General features: G+C 33.0%; 1 protein-coding gene across 1 annotated transcript in view; it reads right to left on the reverse strand.

The window, feature by feature from the left end:
• Positions 1 to 603: 603 nt before the first annotated feature.
• Positions 604 to 19158, reverse strand: part of LOC123654166 (protein vein) — a 90579-nt gene continuing 72024 nt past the window's right edge. The window contains exons 2-5 of the mRNA XM_045590088.1: positions 4273 to 4441; positions 2240 to 2385; positions 1077 to 1173; positions 604 to 841 (exon numbers count right to left, since the gene is read on the reverse strand). Of these exons, the coding sequence (XP_045446044.1) occupies positions 727 to 841; positions 1077 to 1173; positions 2240 to 2385; positions 4273 to 4441 (527 nt within the window). The 3' untranslated portion in view covers positions 604 to 726. The remainder of the gene's footprint in view (positions 842 to 1076; positions 1174 to 2239; positions 2386 to 4272; positions 4442 to 19158) is intronic.

The following is a 19158-nucleotide window of genomic DNA, read 5'->3' on the forward strand; positions in this document are numbered from 1 at the left end:
ATATTTTAATAAAAAAAAATCATTAAAAGGCTTTTTCTATTGCCTGATTTTCATCGATTGTGTTTTTTAGTAAAAATTTAGTACTTGTGCTAGTAAAATTACTTAAAAATATAATCTCACTGGGCCAGCCATTTATAAATAACATTTTATAACAATCTAAAGTAATTTAAAGCTTTCGCTAGTAAATTTATTAATGAATAGCAAAATAATGTTGAAAGCATTATTATAAATGAAGCTACATGTCTTCTCGTCGTAAGCGTGAGACACATGAGATTCTATAAAAAACAAAAAACAAAAATGGCCATGGAAACAGCTGGCCCCAATAACAAAAATGTTGCAACTATAAAAAACGCTCTAATATATTGAAGCATTTAGCTATTTTAGCTACAAAAATCTGTGGACTAAGAAAATATTATTACTAATGCAATAAATATTACTTTTTTTTAATAGAAATAGGAATACACGTGACTGGAAATAATTGCGTGCCAGGAATATCTTCTAAGTCCAACAGTGAGCAGCCATAGACATATATCACGGAATGTACAATGCGTATACTATTTTCGGACCTAAAATGAGTGAAAACACTTTATCTAGGTTCTCTCTCTTTCTCTCGGTTTCCTAACATTATTTATCTATAACATGCTATATGTCTATGACGCGGCGTATCCGAACGGTGCTAAAATTTAAAATTGGAACGAGGTGGGTAATGCGCCGGCGCTACGCTGGCTAACAGTAGTAGGACGTCGAGAGGCCCAGTTTGCATGTGTAGGAATGATACATACTGCTCCTATTCGATACGTCCTTGTTCTCGCACCGTTGCCCGTTGAAGCCTTCTGGACATCTGAAAAACGAATTTATTTTAATATTATAAACAATATTAACGCTTGAACTCACTCATTCGCGACCATGGCGACAGCAACTACTCCAAAATACCGGGAATTCAAAATAATAATCGCGATAAGTTCCATAGAATTAGGTATTCATAGTAGGTAACCAATGAAGTTTGAAAAACTTTAATATATGCTTGCTGTTAGTACTATCTATTAATATTAGTTTATAAATATAATAAAACTTACTTGCAAGCTTGTTCTTGAACGACTTCGAAGAATAAACAAGTGCCTCCGTTGAGACAATATGAGGCCGGGTCGGGCATCGGACACGGAGAACCGGGTGCTGTAAGTCATATAATTGTACATGTATCATTAAATATACTCTCTACATAAATAATACGTATTCAAACTAAATAATTGATGTTTTGAATTTTAAAAAACACCATTAATTCAATATACATATCTACATAAACTTTAAAATTAAATAAAAAAGGTGTTTTTGAATCAATGAAATTCCAATATTTTATACATAATTTGAAATTAGTAAAAGGAAGCCATTTTATAATGCCCATGCATGACAATTTGTGACACTTCCAAAGACCGTTGGCATAAAGTTCCGTTTAGATAAAAAAGTTAAAAATGCCGATATTTATTAGAATGTTCATATGTATATTCATCATGGGTAAGTAAGTCTATTGGCCTTTATGTCATTGTTCGTTGGTATTCTCGGAATATTATGTGAACTGTTCCCTTATACCAGTAAAATGAACCGGTATTTAGAATTGATGACAATAGCTCATGATACCTTTCTGTCACATGTTTCCAGTTAGTAATGAGCTGTTTATCGAGAGCTACTTTTTACGCAAATATTTTATACATATGTATTATAATATGTACAAATTTTTACGTCATAATTTTTTAACTTGGTCATATTAGGGATTATGATATGATCCTCCAATGGAACTCAAATTTTGAATTTTCGATAGTTTTAAAATATTACAACTCAATGATGCACTATTTTATTTAAGTTATATCTGGAACCACCTAAGTGTCTAACATTAGACATAACAAAAACATACCGATCACATTAGATAGACGATTTGTGTGAGTAAAATTTTTATAGGTAATCATGTTTTCTTTGAGTTAATCTCAAAGAAAAATGGCAAAAGATCTAACTGCGTTACGTAAATTGCTATTAAGTTATCCATAATTAGCTTGACTGTCCACCCGGGCGTCCTGTAAATGGGTTCCCCTGCGATACCAAAAAAAATCCATAAATAGCAAAAAATAAAATGTTGTCATAAGCCAGCCTGAGAAAAAAATTGTCTAACTATTTATATTATTTGGTTGAATATCATCCATTATGTTTCAATTTAAGACAAAAATTATAATAAATTTGTGAAACTTACGAGTATCTGGAGCTGCTGTGACTTGCGGTAGAACGCTGACGTTAGTTCTGGCTATCGCCGCCGGTCCTATCGCACCTTGGGCTCTGCATTCATACGTCGCAGTGTCATCCCGACGAGCATGCCTTATCACTAGTACCGAGCGCCGCCTGAAACAGTAATGTATTGATAAAATTGTCAATTTTCATGGGATTTTAGGAATGATCTTGAAAAACTTGGACTTTTGGAGTATACTATCTAGTATCTAAAGTTTCCATTATGTAATAATAATATTTACGTACTTTCTACTGTTTCTTAGAATAAGATTAAAAACGATGTTATCAATTTAAAATGAATTTTTCTTCTCTAAGAAATAAGATTCGAATTCGAATTTTAAATCAAAAATATTTAAAAAAAAAAGTATTTATCTTCCGTAAGGCGTAGTACATGAAACAAATTGTGTACTCAGAATTGTTATAACTAATATATCGAACAATAAAATTTGATTGCTCAGTTCCTGTAACATCGATGGAACATCTGATGATCTGTTACAGTAAAATAAGTAATCAGAATTGAGACAGTAGTTTATGTTGTTTAATAAGTAGAGCTTCATCAGCAAACGATCCGTGAAATAGCTGTTCGTATCACTTCATTATAATTATCCCATACAATCGCCGCTTTGCTCTATCCCGTTACAAATAAGGACCATTTTGTCTTCAGAAAGATCTCTATCACCTTAGGTCAATGACAGTCTGTGCCTGCTATTAATGCTTAGTAATCTGTTTGCTGTAATTGACCGTTGCACATTCCTAATGTAAGCACCATATGAACATTGTTTCATTGTTAGTATTGCACCACGACAATGTTGTTTTAGATCAAGATCGGCTTTTAATAGACAAATGAATTGGGTCATTACAATACGATAGAATTTTATGCAGTCTTTCCTAGAAAATCTGTTTGCTCTAGATTATTTTATAAATTTAAAAATTAAGAATATGATTCACGTTCGTGAGTAAACGGTTTCAGGAAAATCAATGTTGCTTACTATTATACTTCTAAGAATAAAGAAATTAAAGAAGGAAATCTGAAATAATAATAATATTACTCTCTTAAGGAGTATGGGCTCTTAGTTTAAATAAGTTGCTTTGGTTTATCAATTAATGATCATAGTACAAGTTTTGGCTGGCAACGCATTATCAAACAGAACAATAATAACAGAAGCAGTAAGTTTTTTTTATACAACTAGGTCGGCAAAGAAGCGAACGGCTCGCCTGATGGTAAACGATTACCGTAGGTTATAGACGTCTGCAACACTAGAAGCATCGCCACCACGTAGTAGTGGTAACACCCCCAAAGAGCTCTGGTCACCTTACACACCACAGGAACACAACGCTGCTTAAAAGCAGTATTATTTAGCTGTGATTGTGATGTGTCGAGGTACGTCGAGGTACTTCCCCTGTCGAGCTGCTCCAGATTTTGAGCAGCATATGTCCTGCTGTGTCCTATTTCAGTTTAAATGTAAATATTTGTCAAACAACACAAACAGTTATATTTGATTTGAATTTTTACAAGCTGTTTTAATTATCAATTTGCGGTTTTGTTTACCGAGGATAGAACTCATATGCAATACAGATGGTCGTGTCAAAGTTCTATCTCCAATACAAACTAGAGATAGTTGGGTGTAGTATTTGATAGATATATTAGATATATTAGACCTCAATATTAGACCATTTACTATCTACCTACTTAAGAAAATAATGACTTATCGGTGTCACTCAGCTTAGCCACGCCCCTTGAACAATTAAATGAATAAATTAGAATGCCGTGAAACGGAAGACAGCGGGAAGCTACTGGATTAAGAGGGTACAGGAGCAGGACCGGACGGAGTGGCGAACATCAGGGGAGGCCTACGTCCAGCAATGGACTTCAAAAGGCTGATGGATGGGTTCATATTGACCAGTTAAAGTAAGTTCTTCAGACAGTCACCTTGAATAACAATGATGAGTCACTATTTTCTTAAAGCAATTTTTTTTTATTATCCCTAGTAAATAGTTTACCTGTAGTTTTGCACCCGGAATCTTCTTAAAGCGATATCAGCGACGGGCTTGCCGTCCTTGTACCAAGATATGTGCGGCGGCGGGCGGGCGCTCGCTCGACACTCGAGCCTCACCCTTTTACCCTGTACAGCTATTACTGGCTGCATTGGTTCTACCCGCGCCGGACTACCTGATAAAATAAATATGGACATTAGTTTCCAATTATCACCTTTTCTTTACACTGGGTACAATACCTAAGTTTTTAGTGTACCTTAACCTACTTAATATTTAGATGTAGCAATTTTTTAAATAGATTGTTGTTTTTGTGACGTTTATTGAGTGTGTAATCACCTTATAGCGGAAAAATATTTTTATTTCATTTTACTTTCTTTCATCATTACCATTTCTAAATCTTAAGTAGATTTAGTGCAGTTAATGAAATTTGATTGCTCATGTTATTGTTCTCACGAAAAAGGATTGTAAATCTTACTAATAGCGTATGTAACGATTTCATCTTAAAGTGCGATCAACATCTGAGATTGTGAGCGTCCTGTATTAATAAATTAGTTTGACTTAAATACAGCATTTTATACGATCTAATTTATAAGAGTTCTCGGAAAATGTTTGAGGGAAAAAAGTCTTGTGTAAATCACACTCAACGTGTACTCATTGTTTACCTTCACTTGCCAAAAGCGAAATCCCGTCACTAAATCTTAAGAATATACTAGCGAGCGTAGTAAGAGAAAATTTCTACTTTCGTATCTCACCTCACACTCAAAACGAGTCGCCTTCAAAAGTCCCGAACTAAAAATAATTCCCTGTCATTAGGCCAATGGCCTTATTATTTCATCTGACGAGTAGCATATGTAAGAACGGAAATAAACTGTATTATCTAAACAGAAGTCATTGGACAGGGCATCCAGGCGACAAAAAAAATTGGCTTCATTTTCGTATTACGAAGTAAAACGTTCACTTATAATTTATTTAGCACTACAAGCCGTGACAACGCTGTCGCTTTCGCACACGTTCGCTTCAATCATGTACCTAAACCACAATTAGTACAAACTGATTTCAGCAAAAAGAGGGTAACGTTTACAATATTCTGGCTGTCTTTTTAAAAACACGCATTCTCTTAAGCAAGACAACAAATTACCTAATTATTGTCTATACTAATATTATAAAAAAATCTTTCAGTGTTAAATAGTCCACTAATCAAGGAAGGCCATAGGTTATATATCATCACTCTAAGACCAATAGGAGCGGAGCACATATGAAGAATATTTCAAAATCCGCTGCGTAAACAGTTAAAGTTTCGCAAAAATCATGTATAACATAATTGTTCTTATTCCACGCGGACGAAGACGCGGGCAGAAACTAGTTATAATATAATTTTGCAGTAAATATTTATAAGGGAAGACTTGTCTACAAAAAAAAAAAGTTCCAATATCATTTTAGAAATACTTTTAAAATAAATGGAACAAGATGTGATTTAATGATCTTATTTTAAACTTTGAAATCTAAATAGATACTAAGTTGTATATATTTTATATCAAGCCTTCAGAAACGCTTGCTTGATGTAATAATATGATTTAACAGAAATTCATATTTAGCTCGTTACTTTTTTATTATTACGATTGCAAGATTAAATAAGGTTAAATATGTGTGTTTATTAAACAGTAATATAGGGCAAAATAATCCAAAAGTAATTCCGTAATCCCATTGAGGCTTTATTACTATAAGTCCATTCATAATCACTAAAACGGTATTTCTCCTCTTGCCAATAGTATCGCCTACGTAGATAAAAATATGAATGGAGAATTCAGTCGTTTTGTTAAAACACGCAAGTTTGTGAAACTATTAATTGTTTTAAGCTATCTTTAATAATAATAATAATATTCTTTATTGCACACCATTAAAAGATGCAAACAAAAGTAGTACAATTAGAAGAGGTCAAAGGCGGTCTTATCGCTAAAAGAGCGATTTCTTCCAGACAACCTTTGGGTATAGGACAGGGCATAGAAAAGCGTTTCTTTAGGCATATTAAATAATATTTTGCCGTAACTAAAGTAATAATAACAAAATTAAAGATTTTCATTTCAAAGAAACATTTACATTATCTCTCAAAAAGAAAAATATACCATAATTTTCTCCTTGTTCTACATGTTGAAATTTCTTGAACATTGTCAAATAGTGCATACAAATTAATGGATCCCAGTCTATTCCATCCTACGTGTCATTGGTGAAATCATTCGAGCTTATTTGGCACAATCGAAAGCTATTAATCCAAATAAATGAATGAATAAATAAAGTCCAGAGAAAGTTATTTTACACATTCATCTGAAATGAGACTTCCAAACTTAAATACTTATTTTAATACGTCGATTTCGTCATGCGGTGAAAAATTTACTCAACATTTTTTGGTAGCCAATTATCTTGCTAGTTGTCATCAGGCAACCCGTCATGCCATTATAAATAGATCCCACATCCTGAGCGGAAACCAAATTGGTACGAGCAGGTAACCTGGACGTCTTCCAAGACCATTCGTAACACGATTAAGGACTGGCGACTGTCGTTCCATCTTTACTAATATTATAAAGCAGGAGAGTTTGTTTGTTAAAGTTTATTTGGGAAGGTAATAGAAATAGACGATACAAGGTTTATGGCCTAAAATAGTGTTACAAGATATACTGGTACGAAACAATCTTAAACGTACCAAAATTGAATGCAGATAAAATTTCCTTTTTTTTATATATAGATTCAGTGAATTAATTTTCAGTGAAGTTTTAGAATAAGTACCGTGAGCTTGTGCGTTCACTAATTGTGGACATCAATTCATGAGGCGACGACCTCTTGGAAATGTATGACGAAATGTTGATGCAACGGTCATTTGCGCGGATATGACGAATGTGTTGCATAATCGAAAACATTTTCAGCTACGTAAGAAGTAATGTACCATCATATCAAAATAAGAGTACCTACACTTATGAACCGAAATGCATAGTATGAAGGGTCTAAAGCAGCTTTTCACAAAAAGGGGGGATAACGCCCTCTTGTGGGCGCTGCAGTATTAAAGGAGAGTAAGAGAGAAAAAATGGTGGCGTTGCGTAGAGGCTTTGGGGGTGATTTGTAATGTAATCTATAAGGACTCTAAGACATCGACTGAGATCTCGACTCTCGACTATAATTTGTTAACATCAACAATATTAATTAAAAGATTGCTCAAAGGGGGCACTATAAAATAATTTATTCTCGAAGTGGACATTAGACAAAATAAGTTTGGGAACCTCTGATATAAAGCGTATACACGCACAAGTTGGTAACCAGAAATAAATTAAATAACGTCCCGAGTTTTAGTCCATCTTAACATTAACAATCATTACCACCATCATCATCATTACAGCCACATATATAGTCCACTGCTAGACATAGGCCTCCACAAGCTTACGCCAAAAATAACGTGAACTCATGTGTTTTGCCCATAGTCACCACGCTGGGCAGGCGGGTTGGTGACCGCAGGGCTGGCTTTGTCGCACCGAAGACGCTGCTGCCCGTATTCGGCCTGTGTATTTCAAAGCCAGCAGTAGGATGGTTATCCCGTCACCGGTGGGCTTTTGAAGTTCCAAGGTGGTAGTGGAACTGTGTTATCCCTTTGTCGCCTCTTACGACACCCACGGGAAGAAAGAGGGTGGCTATATACTTCAGGACCGTAGCCACACGGTACACAACAAAGTTGTCTAATATTATTACATAAGTAAATTACATTTGATTAATAGAACCGGAATAAAAAAAACCCTAGTATTTATTTTTTTAGGACACTTATATTTCCGTTACTTTTAAGGTATTACAAATTAATATTGTTTCGTATATTTTAGTCTGTTTTAATGAAAAAATGTACAATAAGTCGTATATGAGTCCGAAAGCTTTTGGAATAACCATAAAAAGCTTTAAGTTCTAAATACAAATTTTTGACCTTGTTCTTCTTGGTACTAATGATTACATTATATATATATTTACTTATTAAAGTAAATAAGGTAGTACTTAAAAAATAGCTGTTTTTTTAACTTGATTTACACTAGACGGTAACAATTAAAGTATGATAATTAAAGTAATAAAATTATAATATTTTTATGGGTTTTAAAGCAGTCAATAGATTCGACAAAAAATATGCTTTTAAAATAATTAACGAATAGTAATTGAAAAAATACTAAATTGAATTATAAAAAAAATTGTATTTGTACGTCTTTGCTACTTGTGTTATAATAATTTAATTATATAATTATTATTATTTTACTTTTATACAGCTAGGTCGGCAAAACAAGAACTACGAAATACGCAAGTAAACAATATTGCATGCGTTTCACAACTAGATGGCGCTAGTTAAACGTAATGTAAATACTCCAGTAGCAAAGGCAGAGACGATCTAGAGAATTGAAAACAAAAATATCTTTAGTTCCTCCATTTGATCATTTGTTAGAAGTGTCTTTTGTTTACTATATTCAAATGAAAATAAGTGGTGTCGATTTCATTGATTTTCGCTTCAGCCTGTAATGTCTCACTGCTGGGCTTAGGCCTCTTTCCACATGTAGGAAAAGGATCAGAGCTTAATCCACTACGCCACTGCTCCAATGCGGGTTGGCAGATACTATGGGTAACGATCGCTATCAGGTGTATATAATAACAACCGGGAGTGGTCTTAACGTGCTCTCCGAGGCACGGTGGGGAGACCCACAAGGACTGCACAAACACCCAGACCACAGCAAACACACACACACACATACACACACACACACACAGCAAAATAATACTGATTTCAAGCAGTATTGTGTTCCTGTTGGTGAGTAAGGTGACCAGAGCTCCTGGGGGGATTGGGGATTGGGTCGGCAACGCGCTTGCGATGCTTCTGGTATTGCAGGCGTCCATAAGTTACGGTAAGCGCCATCAGGTGAGCCGTACGCTTGTTTGCCGACCTAGTGACATTAAAAAAAAACATCTGTATACAAATGTTTGTCATGTGGGAGGATCGAACCCACTAACACCAGCGCAACAGCCACACACCACTGCTGTGCGCCATAGATTTTTCACGCGTGTTCATAGATTTTCGATTTATTGATTATTTGATAGTTTTTATGAGTAATTAAAATGTATTCTTAAGACTTTAATCGTTTGTTAAATGCAATAAAAGTTCAAATTGCATTAAAAATATTATACTCTGTAAAATGGTCTTTGCCTATTTTGCTTAGGATTTCTGGATATGTCCGCTAAGTCAGTTAGTTTGAAATAAAAGGTGAATAACTAGAAATCCGTTTACCCTATCCAACCTTTTTTCGCAGTTCCTTGACATCAATCATCGGCATATTTGCATACTAAATAGTAAAGACATAAAATTACTATTAAGTGCAAAACTTTTAAAATTGATTTAGAAAAAAACTTTAATATGCAAGTAGAAAAAAGAATAACCAATATTCTTCTCTTTATTATTTTTTTATTAAAAAAAAAATCAAATGAAAAAGATTATTGCTGTTGAGAGTAAATTTTTATGATGTGTACGACACTGTCACAACCGACACCCCGAAGTTAGCTAGTCAACGAAGAAGAAGTTAGTAACGTGAAGTTAGCTGGCCAATGAAGTATGTATAACTTTTTACATGCGTACATAAGTACACACGCTTTTTTTTCACATTTATAATAAAAAATTAATAAAACGTAATTTATAAAACGTAACTTAAAAATAATATATAATGCATTTGGATTTGGAATCTTATATAATGAAAGAACTTTAATGAGGAGATGTCTATTGACTGTTACATGTAAAGGTACTGATGGTTTGGTTCTCTTTGTTTTGTTGTTGTATGGATTAATTAGTTGTACAACTTTCTTCAATGTTTGTATGTATTTTAGATGCCTGATGATGGTCCAATAAAGGATCGAAACGTCGCATGAATTTGCAATTTGTGGTTTGATTGGCACCTTATGTCCACTTTCCTGCGAACCGTCAAAGAATATTTATAATAAAATATACAAATTAATACAGGCGAAGGAAAATTTATTTTCGGTGTCGTTGACAATATATAATTATCGCAGGCGAAGCAATGTCCGCAAAGTTAGTTCTCTACTATACCTAGTGACTCACAATTTGCAAGAAATTTATAATTCAATTCAATGTGAGTAAAATTTTCACAACTTTTCTTTAAGATTGGAAAGTACGTCGTATTTTAAACGTCGCGTCTCCATTAAACATAAATAATTGCTTTTATTTTCTTTTTCTTTTGTTTTTCTTCTTTTTTTGATTAATGGCTTTCTTCTTTTGTTTTTCGCTCGGTAATCGTTTTGACATAGTATTTATTAATATTATTTATGTTTAAATTATTGAATGAGTTATTGCTTCTATTTTCGTAGTTTTATGCAATGCAAGAAATTTAATACCTATATGAGTTGGTGTAAATTGCTGGGATATAAATATTCATTTGTATTACTCTTAGTAATGCTTTTATACTTTTTCTCGATTATGTAGGTATTTAAAGAGAGTTTTGAATGAATTTAAATCCATTTGTTAAGTTTTCAAAATCATAGTTTTTAATACTGTAATAAGAATAATAAGCAACCTTAATAAAATTCAAAAGGAAAAAAGTGGAAATTAAATTTTAAATAGACAAATGTTCATCAACTCCACTAGCTTATACCTACCTACTTCGAGAAATATCAACAAAACCGCAAGAAATCAGCCGGTACGAATTCGCGGAGCGCTCACAAGACGCAGAGTTTAAAACTCGTACGGCGAGCACGGCTGCGCCATTCCAGTTTGTTTACGCTACGTAGTAGCGGGCCGATGGGGGAATTCTACTACTACGGCCGATGGTTTGGTTTTTTTAACGCATTCGGGTTACCTTTTGATTCGCTCACTTTTTTCGTTATCTCCGTGTTTGGTGCTGGCGACTCCATAAACAGTTATACTTGAGAGGCAACCCCACTGAATTGTTTTTAAACGATGGCCGCGCGGTGTGCGTGCACAGACGTCTATAATGCGTTCGAAGAAATCAGGTGCGGTTCACTTAATCCGATATTTATGTCTGTATTCATATATACATTCGGGATCAGTTTTGGGGTACTGTTTTTGGGGACCATTATAGAGAGAGATTTTATTTAAAGTTTTTATATATACATGTATTTCCTACTAAGCTACTAGTTTCTTAAAATTTATAGTTAAGCTTATAGTATACATAGTTACATTAGTCAATATGTTCTAGCAATGTCTGCTTAGTTGTATTAAATATAATAGTGTAAAATTCAAATTGAACTTTACGAGTTCAAACCAATTTCAATTTGTTGTAAAAAAAAATTAAATGTCTTAAAAGTGACAAAATTATTAATTAATAAAATTGCGATTGTTTAAAATATAGAATTCACTGCTATTTTAAAGTGGTGGAAAATAATAGTTAAAATTTACATTCATTTTATGTTTGAATACAAACTGCTATTGATAAGATCACAATTTTCCGTTTTTTATTTAATATATTAAGTTGCGAAATATTTTGTATGAATAGTATATCATGGAAACTTCATTATTCTCACATAAACAATTTTTATTACATCTCGGCTTTTTGAATAATGATTATATATATATATATATATATATATGCATGTAATTATATATTTAAATTTAGTTACAGTACCCGTAACTAGTTATCTGGGGGCACGGTAGTGCCCCCGCCAAGACGAAATAAAAAAAAAAAAAAAAAAAAAAAAAACGAAAAGCACTACCTATCTTTTCTCGAAGTGCTTCGTCGTTTTTTTGAACCCTCATAACTTGGGTTTGGATTATACTAGATAAACAAAATTCTGGGGATATGATGTCAATAGTAAATTTATTAAACATATAAAGTTTCAATTGCATACTTCTTATACTTTAGATTTTATTAATATCTAAAAAACCCCGATTTCGTCACTCACTGATGATCATCAAAATTCTTAGAGTACTTCCTGAAGTCCCAGAAAGCTGAAATTTGGTATGTAAGCTAATATTAATACACAAACAACAAAAAAATTCTAAAACTTGTAACTTTTACCCCCCAACCCCTTAAACTAGGGGATGGAAGTTTGTATGAGACTTCCGCAAATTTTGATGCTAGAGGTCTGAAAATTGATATAGGGACTCCTTGTTATTAATAATAATAATAAAATACATAAAAAATAAAAATCGGTTATTAGTTTATGTCGAAAATTTACATTTTGTAATTTTGGTATTTAAGTTTTGGCGGAGATCACCGTTTGCATATCAGTTCAACATAAAATCAAAAACAGCGTGCTTAAACTGAACATGGTGAAGATTGGATGATATTTATGGTATAAAATGTGTCGGAGGTAAAATGCAACTATAATATTGTCAAAAGCAACTTACAAAAAGAAGTGAAATCCCACCAAAAACATTTTCATGTAAAATGTTGCCAAGACGAAATCATATGGCTCGCACTGTCAAAAAGTTATCAGATCTCATGTAGAGCCAAGCTTCTAACTCTACACGCCCTAACTCTACAAGCCCTAACTTCACAAACTCTACACCTTAGTCAAAATATGTGGCTTGGCCGTTTCGTTACTACCGGCTGCCGATGTTGTAGATGACGACTTTCCTGTCTCATTTATATAAATATATTTTCTCTTTTTATTTTTATTTGTATTATATGTATATCAATTATTCTTCTTCTTTTTATTTTTTCTTTAATAGAACTATTGTATGACAGAAAAGTAAATAACAGTGACAAGAATTTTCACCTTACGCCCACGTGACGGTAGCGAAACGGCCAAGCCACATATTTTGACTAAGGTGTAGAGTTTGTGAAGTTAGGGCTTGTAGAGTTAGGGCGTGTAGAGTTAGAAGCTTGGCTCTACATGAGATCTGATAACTTTTTGACAGTGCGAGCCATATGATTTCGTCTTGGCAACATTTTACATGAAAATGTTTTTGGTGGGATTGAAAATTCTTCATTGCAGTCATATGGAGTAATTATTTTCTTTTTATTTATTTATTATTTCATAAAAAGGCATAACTGCAAAGGTGTTTATAATTGAAATAGCCATTTAGTAAGCTAACCTCACTTAAAAATATCGTCTATTTATTATATTGTAAGTGTTCCTCAACTTCTTGTCAAAGACGAAAGTCATGGTTTGTCTAATGTAAGAACTTTTATAGCCAATATTACCTTCGACCTCTCCATATAACGGTCGTGTGTTTTAAGTACTAATAATATTATCATTACATGAAAGCTGATAAGGTCTTAGATATAGGAAAGAACAAGTGTGTCAAGTTATCGAAAGTCGGTCTTGACATAGCTATTTTTTTAAGCTACGAGCGAATTAAAGTTTAAAATGAAAATTTGAATATTTGTATACTGTTACATTACAAATAAGGACTCCAAAGTAATATACCGCTCTCTAAAGAATTGCGAAAGAATTTCAAGAACAATCCAGAAGGAATTCGATTTTGTATTTCGGTGCACTTTAATCGTACGAGCGGGTTGCAGTCGGCGAAATCAATACAATCTTTTGTTCCTCCCCACATGGCTCGCAACGATAAGCGCATCGCAATATCCCATTCCGTCTGAAGACAGTAAAAGTATCCATTTATTTGTTTTTTTCTCTTTTCTGTTATGTCTAAATTCAGACTTTCCTTATTCCACGTACTCTCTTCGGTAAAAACTCTCTCGTTTGTAAACATTTAGCGTGGATTAAGTTCTGTTGCGATTGTTTAGGAAAATTTTGATAAAAAATCTAAATAATTATTTTGTTTTTTTTTTTCACTTAAATTAAAGAATGACTACATTAGTAGATTTTATTTACTTTTTATTGAAGTAAAACTTTTTTACGCACGCTTGACTTGGGGATTCAGCTGGTGAATGCGTGACGAGAGCGTTACGAAAAGTGTGACTCGGCGTGGCGAACGGCAGGTGAGAAAGAGATGAAGTTAGTGATACTATACATACTAGTGATTACTGTAGGGGCAAAGAACTTACTTCAGTCGTGTAGTCTAAAGCACAATCGTTTTTTTTTTGTTATGATAAAAGCGTTCAGTTCACAATTTAAGATTTAATTTTTAAATATTTAGAATACTTGGTAAATATCTTCGACAGTTTTCCAAATTCAAAAACTACTTTTAAAGTTTCTTCTATAACTAATAATAATATTAACACGAATTATATGAATAATAGGACCGAAGACTTACTTTTAATTTAAAAACATAAACGAAAGTAAAACGATGCGCATAACTTTTCTTGTCAATTTGTTTTAAGTATACGAATTCGTGGTATTAATTACATAAAATCTATTGCTTCTAACATTGTACATCAAGAGATAAATGGCCTCCTTAATGGTCACAGCACGTAAGCGAACTAAAGTCTAACTCTTATCTGAAATTAAAAAAATACATTTAAAATACTTTTGCATGTAAATTTGAATTCTTCGCATGGTCTCGCAAATTCAAAGAGACAATTATGACCTAACAAATTTAGTATGAAACGTGAAACATTCGATGTTAACCACTCGCTCCGGGCTGTGTTTAAATATTTATAGGGCATGCGTGGTAGCGATGTTTGAAATAACTCGATTACAGAAAAAAATATCTCAGAAAAATTAGTATAAACTCAAAAAGAAAACGCTTAAAATAATCAGTACTCTTTCAATCGTAGAATGGCTAAATCACGAATAAAATCTAAAAAAATCGATTTTTTTTCCATTGTCGTATGGTGTAGCAACTAGCAATGGAAAAAATTCTGACACATGTTTTTTTTGGTTATGTGGTTAGACCGCGATTCAAGTGGCATTATGCAAAGAAATTGGATTCCAGCAAAGTTGCGTGATAGACGGGACGTTAGCCGTTTTAGGAAATATTTTTAAAAGTTCGATGACTTTTATTTAGAGGTCGTGGACGTTGCTATGGCCACTTTCGCAGGATGAAAGTGATTTTAAAAATTATATTTGATTCTATCAGTTGTTACCCAAAATAAATAAAAAATGAAACTTAGGAATTAGAATGGCAGGAAGGTAATATAAGGTCTGTCTATGTATTGATTACTACCACTTTTTTTAATAATTACTCGGTCAACCTTACATTTGTGTATCAAGAACATCAAATTTTTCGTAATAGAACTGAGAACAACAGTACTTTGAATAACGTAAAATTTTCCATCATTTGGTTCATAGAACCAATAATTAAGTAGAAACTCATAGGTTGAGGAAAAATTTTTCCTCAAGGTTTGAGTAAAGCATTCATTACGTCTCAAGATCCTAGCAAACTAAAGCAAAGTAAAGGTTAGTAAGAGAGAATGTACTTAAACAGAACGAAATGAAATTGACGAATGAAATTTGAGTTTTCGTAATTGGTTTCGGATTTTTCTTACTTAATACTGAGGTTTTGTTTAAAAAATAATCTTGAGTTTCTTGGCGATTATGCATAAAAATGTAGATTACATTCTAAATCACAAGTACCTTAGCGACAATACAATTTATAAAAAAAGGTTTACTGATCAAAACCACGTATCATAAAGGCTTTGAAGTTTACTTAAAGAAATAAATTTATGGTCTTATTTTTTATTAGTAAATGGCATTGATTACATATTGTGCTATCATCGTCGCAAAGTTCAAATAACGTCCGTTATTAATTTCATCGTTTCTGTAATATGAGGCTAAGTACAAAGCATCCTATAAAACGAAAAATAATTTTAATTTGAACAGTTGCAAAGATATCAAGTGAGATGTGCAAAACTTTTAGCGCGTGTTAATTTAGAAGGATATTCGTGATTCCTGTAACATAGATATCAATTAAACGCTTCGAATAAATCATAAATATAATTTTAATACGAAACAATTCAAATAATGTCATTTGTACACAGAGTTAAGTCGGTTGATACATCAAAGAAGCCGAAGTATTTTCAAATTAAACACCAATTGTTACCAAAAGACATTTTTATACACATATCACTTATACCTATTTGCACAGCGATTGATCACAAAATGAAAGCTACCGTTTCTTTAATTTCTGATACTAAAATGGATTGGGCATATTATTACGAAAGAGATGATGATATAGATGGAACTGGTGAAGGAAAGGGATGAGAGATAGAAACACTTGAGACCACAGCGGTTCGTGATGAAAGAACGAGTGGAATACAAATGAGGTAGTGTGACAATGCTAAGGAATCCAAGCGACAAGTGGGTTAAAAGGTGACTCTTACATACATTACTGTAATTAGAGGTATGTTGATATAATGCAAATGGCGATTCTATTATGCGGAAAGGAATTTTCGAATATCGATGATGGTATGCAACGAATTCATTGTACTGTTAGATGCACTTACGATGACTAAGAGCTTTGTGCTACGATGCTGGTATTTGTGTACGTGATATTCATAGGTTAGTGAGAATTGTTCTCATTGATTAAGATTAACGCTCTACGTTTAAACGAATTTTCTTTAATTTCTTCTTTCTTTTGTTTGACAAACGACACTTGGCACTTAAAATATGTATTTATTTATTTTATTTATTTACACTTTATTGCACACCAAACAAGAAATAAAATAAACAAGCAACATTAACAATAATTAGTAGAAAACTTTACAAAAGGCGGTCTTATTGCTTAAAAGCAATCTCTTCCAGGCAATCTTAGGGCAAAAGAGATGATATATTGACGGTGTAATGGTATCGTGATTGTAACATGACACTAAAATTTCTAAACCAATTTTACCAAAACTTGCATAGAAACCTAACATTCCCCAGAGAAATAGGATCTGGTCACCTTTTTGACGTGCTGTTTTCATTTTACGTGTTTCAATTTCTGAATTGTACTGGAAATTTAAATTGTTTAATTTACATTACATTTTTTATTCACATTCACTTGTATTTGGTTTAAATTCAGGCCACATGTATCAGATCTCGCTGTTTCGCCGTGTCTTTAAATCGATAGGATAATTTTAATTGTCGCCCGATTAACGTTGATTATTTTCTTCGCAAAAACGAACGATATCTGTGCAATTAGACTCCGTCTGTTACCATTCGAAAATATTTTAATTACTAAGTTGATGTGACCGTAAGAAGTGATTCGAGTTGATTATACTTTGAGCTATTTTGATGACTGGCCGTGTTTAGTATGTTTTATCATATTGGAATTGCAAAAGTGCTTATATTGTGTCTCTTGTACACTTGCTTTGTTAACATTTTTGATTTATACATGTAAAGTTTTTTCGTGTTTAATATAGAATAGTTACTTACTTATATTATCATATTATTGCGGACAAAATGTGACTTCTGTATCTTGATGATCTTCGGTGCATAGCACTATGCATGCAAAGGAATTCGACCACGACACCGGTGTATCGCGAATTGCATACAAAGTCGTATGAAAACGAAAGTCTAAAGCGAATTACTTACAAGCAGGTGTAATGAAACTTGGAAGAAATTTAGAAATATATTTATAAATTCCTAAATGGACATCCCTATTTAGTCGATAAATGTCCGATTTAGCTATTTTTTTAGCGGTTACACCCGCGTTAGTTTGTATACAAAGCTTATTAAATTAAAATTATTTTAAATTATATTACTATGCAACTCGGGTGACTTGCAAATGCGCGTAATGCGACGTCGTACCGTTTGTTTTTACATAATTTCCTAAATTATGCGTGCAAATTTAATGCTCTTTAAGACAAATTTTCTCTTCATAAAATTTCCTTTTTGAATTTTTCATTCGTAAGAATTCATATTGCCTATAATGCAATGAAATTATCGTTTAATTTCTTGTGATCATTAATTCCTCGTGGATTGGTTTTAAAATAATGATATCTTCTAAGGAATCTAAGGTGTTCATTGAAACAATTTTGCTAAGCTAAGAACAATTTTGTTCAAAAAGATGACATACTTATTTAGATAAGGATTCATATCGTGTCTATAAGGCATCGTCGTAAATAATGCATTATCTTATGTCAGATAAAACTTGATTTCCATAACAAGGTTATAATTAGTTAACTTTAAAAGATACATATTATGCTGAATTTTTTCAAAATTTTTAGTTATAATCAATGCCATCAAACACAAGCTTTTTGGGTAGCTTTAACCATTTACGCAGCGGAAGCTCTCAAAAAAGGATATTTTTCCAGTTATTCACTTCGAACCAGTGGTTCCTGAGATTAGCGCGTAAACTCTTTTTCGCTTTATAATATTAGTATAAATATGATAGAAAGTGTCTGTTTTTATAATGTCTTGCAGTTTATTTAGCCATTGAATTTTGTCTAGTGGATATAATTTCTCTACTCAGCCTGTAAGAATACACAGCAGGAAATTTCATGTTCAAATTATGGAGGAGCCCGACTGGGGTAGTACCTCGACCTTCCAAAAGATCACAGCTTATTTAGCTCAGGCCACACGGTTCTCAATCAGTGTTGTGTTCCTGTTGGTGAGTAAGGTGACCAGAGTTTCTGGGAGAACAGGAACGACCCTACGGTCGGCAACGCACTAGCGATGCTTCTGGTGTTGCAGACGTCTATAAGCTACGGTAATCGCTTACTATCAGGTGAGCCGTACGCTTGTTTGCCAATCTAGTGATATTAAAAAAAAAATGTTGGTTTGAAGTTAAATTATTGTAAAAAAATTCACACCGATAGTAAAAAAAATATTTTATGTATAAATCACATGACAAAGAGGAGGCTTGTGCGTTTGCTGTAGACTTGTAGTTATGTTTTACTTATATGTCATTCAAACAATTTTTATATATAATTCTTAAATACAGACAATACAGTACACATTGAGTGGATTGCAATGTACTAATAAAAGAGGTTAATTGTAATTTATATAACCTATACGGTCGGCACCTCTCTGATCTAGTTTGTTTTGTATATAAACGGTAATCAGTTTTAAAATGTAGCTGGACTT

The sequence above is a fragment of the Melitaea cinxia genome, chromosome 6 (genome assembly GCF_905220565.1).
Source record: "Melitaea cinxia chromosome 6, ilMelCinx1.1, whole genome shotgun sequence".
Classification (NCBI taxonomy): Eukaryota; Metazoa; Arthropoda; class Insecta; order Lepidoptera; family Nymphalidae; genus Melitaea; species Melitaea cinxia.